We start from the raw sequence: 5,392 nt of genomic DNA, 5'->3' as shown, positions 1-5,392 counted from the left end.
TGTACAACAGAGATTGAGAAACATAAAAAGACAATGAGCGAGCTAGACAGTCGTAGTATCTGTTGTGATGATTGAGTGATTAGTGAAACGAGAAGTGACCATTCTTGTAGAAGAGAAAATGCGTTTGTGTGAGAAAATTGGCTCTCTTACAGAAAGTTGTTCTTTGAAAGATCACTCCAATGAGTAGGATTGGGTGATTTCTATGAGTCAGATCGATGAAACGCGACATGGAGAAACGTATGACAGAACTGAGAGTGCTGGAACGAAGACTTGATGTAGGATTGTTGATATGTATTCCCTGTAGGAGGAAACAGAATCATATAGGGCCAAGAGGTATTGAAGCCAACATACAGTGATCATTAGGGAGGAGTTCAAGAGGCAAATAGATGAGGTCAATAGCAAGTTGGTAACTCCCGATTGCACAGTTGATGTTGTAGCACCGAATGCTTGAAAGTTATGATGAATCTAAACTGCTTGCTGAGATGGATGACTTAAGAAGTGAGGACTGAGGAGGTATCTTAGAATAGAGGAGAATGCCGCATTGAAAGAAAGTCAGAAACAATCCAATAGTCAGACTTTGAAAGGTTTTAAAGGGATGAAGGGATGAGTTTTAGATCAATCTGAAACCGATAAACCGAATATACAGGAAGAAGAGGCAGTTAGAATGCATCCACTTTTCGTTCAGATGGAAAAGGAGAGGATTGATAGGGAACACGAATTAAAGAATCTCCAACACGAGTTTACAGAATTAACAGAGTACCTGAACAAATTAGAACCCAGTTATAACCAATCTCTCGAATTCATTACCCATCTTGAGGACATTATTTCAAGAGTAATGATTATAATCAGTATTGTCATTAGTGTCCCCAATGCTCAAAGGCACGTGAAGAACTGTTACAACAAAATTAGATCTCTTGTTGTTTGTTATGAACTTCAAACGAGATAATACCCTTTACTGTAACCCTGAAACATCATCATTATAGTTAGTAGGAGAAATACCGTACATCAACGGAGAAAAGGATCTAGTTTCTTTTTTTCTTCCATGTGGTCATTTAGTGTCTCTGCAGTATTGAGATGGTTTAATTTGTGATGAATAGTATGTCAAAGACTGCTGATGGTACAATGAATAACGGATATGCTTTTGTTGAGTTTTCAAATCCTGAGGAGTGTAAACAAGCAGTACAGTTCTGCAAACGAGAGACATTTCGAGGACAAAAGTTGTTTGCCACTCCTTTATCGTCATTGTTACTGAATACAGATGAAGATGTTGATTTGCAGACTGGAGTTAATTCTAGGCAGCGACATATCTAAAACAGATCAGTGACAACGATTTACAGGAATTAATCAAACACTTGTACTCTATTTCACAAAAGAATCCTATTCAATCCCAGTTACTACTTCAACAGAACCCAAATCTCTTGTATGCATTATTGGAAGCAGAGTACCAACAGGGAATGATCGTAGACCCAGTCCCAGGAATGGATTTGTTGCTTAATACCACCAAACAGAGTCAATAATGTACATTAGTGTTATTCTGTTTTGTTCTATCAGACTACTGTGTTGTAAAAGGACTATCTTTCGGTGCAACACCCTACTGTCGACAAGCTTCAAAACAAATACCTCCGTCATCCATGCTGGAAGAGTCATAGCTGCCCCACGACCTCTTCCCATTTGTTGAATTCCATTGAAAATCTTTCCTTCACGAATGTCGCGTTCAAGTTTCTTTCGTTCTTCGATCATGTGCTGTTCACTCTATAGTCGTTTAGTCGACTAAGACACTTACTTCTTCTAGTTGTTGTTTCACCATGAAGACTCGCTGTGCTTCCTCTTCTTCTTTTTCTCTTTTTTCACAATATAAGAGGTAAGAATTTGGCTTTCTGGATAGAATGAACCATATCAATTCATACTCAGGATCATACTCATCAGTTATATTCATAAACGACTCAACATTATTCTCACTATGAGGAGAAAATACAGATGGGCAATAAGCCATATTAAATAAGAACACAATTACCTTCTGAATAGTAATACTAGATGAATTCATACTCCATTCAAGATGTATCCACTCCAGCATATGCCTTGGACTTGAAGGTGTTCACGGTAGGTGACATTGATAACATCATCATTTGTTAAGCGGAACTGTAAAAAGATGGTGGATACAGCAAAGAGACTTGGATTGGGCCTAAGAGTTCATGTAAAAGTTGGATGTATCAGACTTCTTGCATGTGTAGACACATAAAACTGTTGAAGGTGCTAGAATCCAGTTGGAGGGTCTGGAAAAGCAAGCTATTATTGTTAGTACTATGGCTGAACTGAAATTCTTTGCTGATAATGGATTTCAGGATATTACGTATATTTCTATATCTTCATGGTATGTAGACTTGGAATTCCTTTTGGAACACATCAATTGAAGGAGTTGGAAGAGTATTCTCACAAGTTGGCATCTTTGAATGTGTTGGTGGATATGAAGGAACATATAGACCTATTGGATACCACTTCTGGCCATTATAACGTATTCATCAAGGTGGATACTGGTTATCATCGTGCTGGAATCGAAGCTGAACGATTAAATACCATCACTGAATTGGCAAGATATATTCAGAAGAGTTCTACATGTTCTTTCCTCGGTCTCTACAGTCATGCTGGTCATTCATATGATCAGTCAACGAAGGAGGATGTTCGTAAGGTGGCATGTGAAGAACGAGATGCAATGGTACGTGTCCGTCGTGCGCTCGAGGAGGCTGGAATTGGTGTAGAAGTTGTGTCCTGTGGTTCTACGCCAGCCTGTTCATTGAATGAGGACTGGGAGGGTATTACCGAGATACATGCAGGCAATTACTGTTGTTTTGATAGGTAAGAACTGTCATATTGATTGATCTCTAGGACACAAGTGTCTATCGGTAGTTGTGGATCTGTAGAAGATAATGCAGGTCGTCTTCTCTGTCGAGTACTCTCGCATTATCCTACTCGTAACACCATTCTTACAGATGGGGGTGGTATTCCTCTTAGTAAGGACAAGAGTGGTTTATCGAATTGGGGAAGTGTTTACAAACATCCGGAGTTATATATGTTAAAGTGAAGTCATATGATGGTTATAATCAATAGAATTAGCCAGGAACATGGAATCCTCACTTCGGATACTCCAATTGATTATTCCAAGTATCCTCTAGGAACAGTGTTAATGGTATATCCAAACCATTCGTGCATGACAGCGGCTCAACATCCAGAATATTATATTCTAGATGATGAAAAGGTGATTGATAAGTGGATTCCTGCGAAGTTTTGGTCGATTGTTTGTTATAGTGATAGTGGTTCTTGATAACCAAGGATTACGTAGCAGATGACTCAGTATTCTCGTGTACAACTACTGCGTAATTGAACTCAGCAATGGGTCAGTCGGAATCCTCCGTATTTGAAAAGGAGGATTTGATGGAGGGAGAAACCATTCTCCACAAGGATGTATCACTCGAAGGAATAGCTCATGCAATTCACGACGGTAGAATCAAAAAGATATGTGTTGTTTCTGGTGCAGGGATTTCTGTATCTGCAGGGATTCCTGATTTTCGGACGCCTGGAAGTGGACTGTATTTTAATTTGGAGGAATTTGAACTCCCTGAACCCGAATCCCTATTTGATTTACAGTACTTCCGTAATTTCCCTGAGAAGTATTATGCTTTCTTTATGGTTAGATTATTTTCTTCTTTTGATGTGTAGAAAACCAGATACGAAACATTTATCCCAACTTACACCCATGCCTTTATTCGTCTCCTTCAGGAGAAAGGGCTTTTACTTCGAGTCTATACACAGAACATTGATAATCTGGAAAGGGTTGCTGGAATAAATGATGATCTGGTAATACAGACTCATGGTGATATGAATTCTTGTGGTTGTGTGGATTGTAAGACAATTTCTAGCATGGACTACATGACTTCATGTATTCAAGATGGTTTGTTTTGGTGATACTACTAACGAGTAGGAAAACTTCCCCGATGCTCATGTGGAGGCTTGATCAAACCCGGAATTGTGTTCTTTGGAGAACCTCTTCCTTTGCGCTACACATGGTACCATCGAGAGGATATGGCAAACTGTGATTTATTGATCGTTTTAGGGACATCGTTATCGGTTGAACCTGTTGCCAATCTTGTGGAGGAGGTCCAGGACCATACACCACGTTTGCTGATCAATCGTGAACTGGTGGGTCCTTTTCGATTCTGCGAGATGAGTTCCTCATACCGAGATGTTGCTTATATTGGCGAGTGTGATAATGGAGTGAAAGAGTTGTGTTCCCTGTTGGGCTGGGAGAAAGAACTGATGGATATGGAGACACGATTCGTTCGTGAAGCCTCTCGAGGCGAAACTCCAATCGATATCTCACTTGAGAGTAGTTATTCAGAGAAGCCCATTCTACGTACTTGTAGTTGCCCTTCTCTCTTATCGAATCTCGAGACTCTTAATACGGTATCACTTGTTACCAAGTCAGATTGGAACAATCCGGTACATTGGTTTAATTTTTTGTAATTCTTTTCTTGTATAGTATTGACTGTTCTTGTTTGTTCAGACAAAAAACTGCAAATGCTCTCATTGTTGTTTTAACGATTTCTCGATTTGTGCAATGAGTACACCTCAAGACTCGCCTCCTTTCAATAAAGGTAGTTGGAATGTAAATACGACGAAAGAAATGGATCGAGTCTTCTTCATCGCTGTTCCAGTATGTATTGCACTGAATATTTACAAATAGCAAGATGTTGCTCAAATGATAGATTCATTTCCCTGTAGGTGTACCTGTATCTGGAATAACAAATAGCTGGAACGACCTTTGGAACAATGCGTATGGTGGATAATAATGTATAAATGTGAGTGGATGATCAGTTTTAGAGCACATTAACTCTTGATCCAACTGTAATGGAGAGGCATGGATTTAATCGTAATGAATATTCCTTTATCTACACATTGTCAAAAAATGCTGGATCGAAATATGTGCGAGTCTTTTCCGATTCCTATTCCGACAACACGATTGTATTTGACGGATCGTGCAAAGTTTCCCTTTCAGCACGAGCAAATCCCCAAACAAAACAGTTTCAGGAATCGATCTTGCGTATAAAACGTAAACAGAATCCTGAGTGGGTGTAAATTGTCTGGATCACAGGTAGAATGGAAATGCACTTTTTAAGCGAAAAGGAACGTCGTGAGTTGAATGCCCTTCGTCGCGATGAACGAGATAAAGTAGGGATAATGAGTTGTATTGAGTATAGAACAAACGTGAGAGTCGAGCTCATCTGCTGGAAGAGAGAAAGATGCGTCGTGTGCGTGAAACACGCATTATTAACGATAATATCACTCCCGTAGCCAAGAGAAATGATTTGAGATGTAGGATGAAATGAGGTCTAAACTT

At 39.4% G+C, this 5,392-nt stretch overlaps 3 protein-coding genes across 3 annotated transcripts; 2 read left to right on the top strand and 1 right to left on the bottom strand.

The window, feature by feature from the left end:
• Window positions 1-1,552: 1,552 nt before the first annotated feature.
• Window positions 1,553-1,993, bottom strand: JH06_4776 (hypothetical protein; the record flags this gene model as incomplete). Its single annotated transcript, XM_014669679.1, has 3 exons — window positions 1,553-1,591; window positions 1,621-1,752; window positions 1,784-1,993. The coding sequence occupies 3 exons, from the start codon at window positions 1,991-1,993 to the stop codon at window positions 1,553-1,555; spliced, it is 381 nt and encodes a 126-aa protein (XP_014525165.1).
• Window positions 1,994-2,149: 156 nt separating this feature from the next.
• On the top strand, window positions 2,150-3,079 carry JH06_4775 (D-serine dehydratase-like protein; the record flags this gene model as incomplete). The annotated part of the gene is made up of 4 exons (XM_014669678.1): window positions 2,150-2,200; window positions 2,232-2,350; window positions 2,380-2,853; window positions 2,884-3,079. 4 exons carry the CDS (start codon window positions 2,150-2,152, stop codon window positions 3,077-3,079), a joined length of 840 nt encoding a protein of 279 aa, XP_014525164.1.
• Window positions 3,080-3,387: 308 nt separating this feature from the next.
• Window positions 3,388-4,518, top strand: JH06_4774 (NAD-dependent deacetylase sirtuin 2; the record flags this gene model as incomplete). Its single annotated transcript, XM_014669677.1, has 3 exons — window positions 3,388-3,684; window positions 3,715-3,946; window positions 3,977-4,518. The coding sequence occupies 3 exons, from the start codon at window positions 3,388-3,390 to the stop codon at window positions 4,516-4,518; spliced, it is 1,071 nt and encodes a 356-aa protein (XP_014525163.1).
• Between the last annotated feature and the right edge of the window lie 874 nt (window positions 4,519-5,392).

Source organism: Blastocystis sp. subtype 4 (assembly GCF_000743755.1).
Source record: "Blastocystis sp. subtype 4 strain WR1 chromosome Unknown seqid_0439, whole genome shotgun sequence".
NCBI classification, from domain to species: Eukaryota; class Bigyra; order Opalinata; family Blastocystidae; genus Blastocystis; species Blastocystis sp. subtype 4.
The sequence above is the reverse complement of the archived record's forward strand: the minus strand, read 5'-3'. Positions and strand labels throughout refer to the sequence as shown.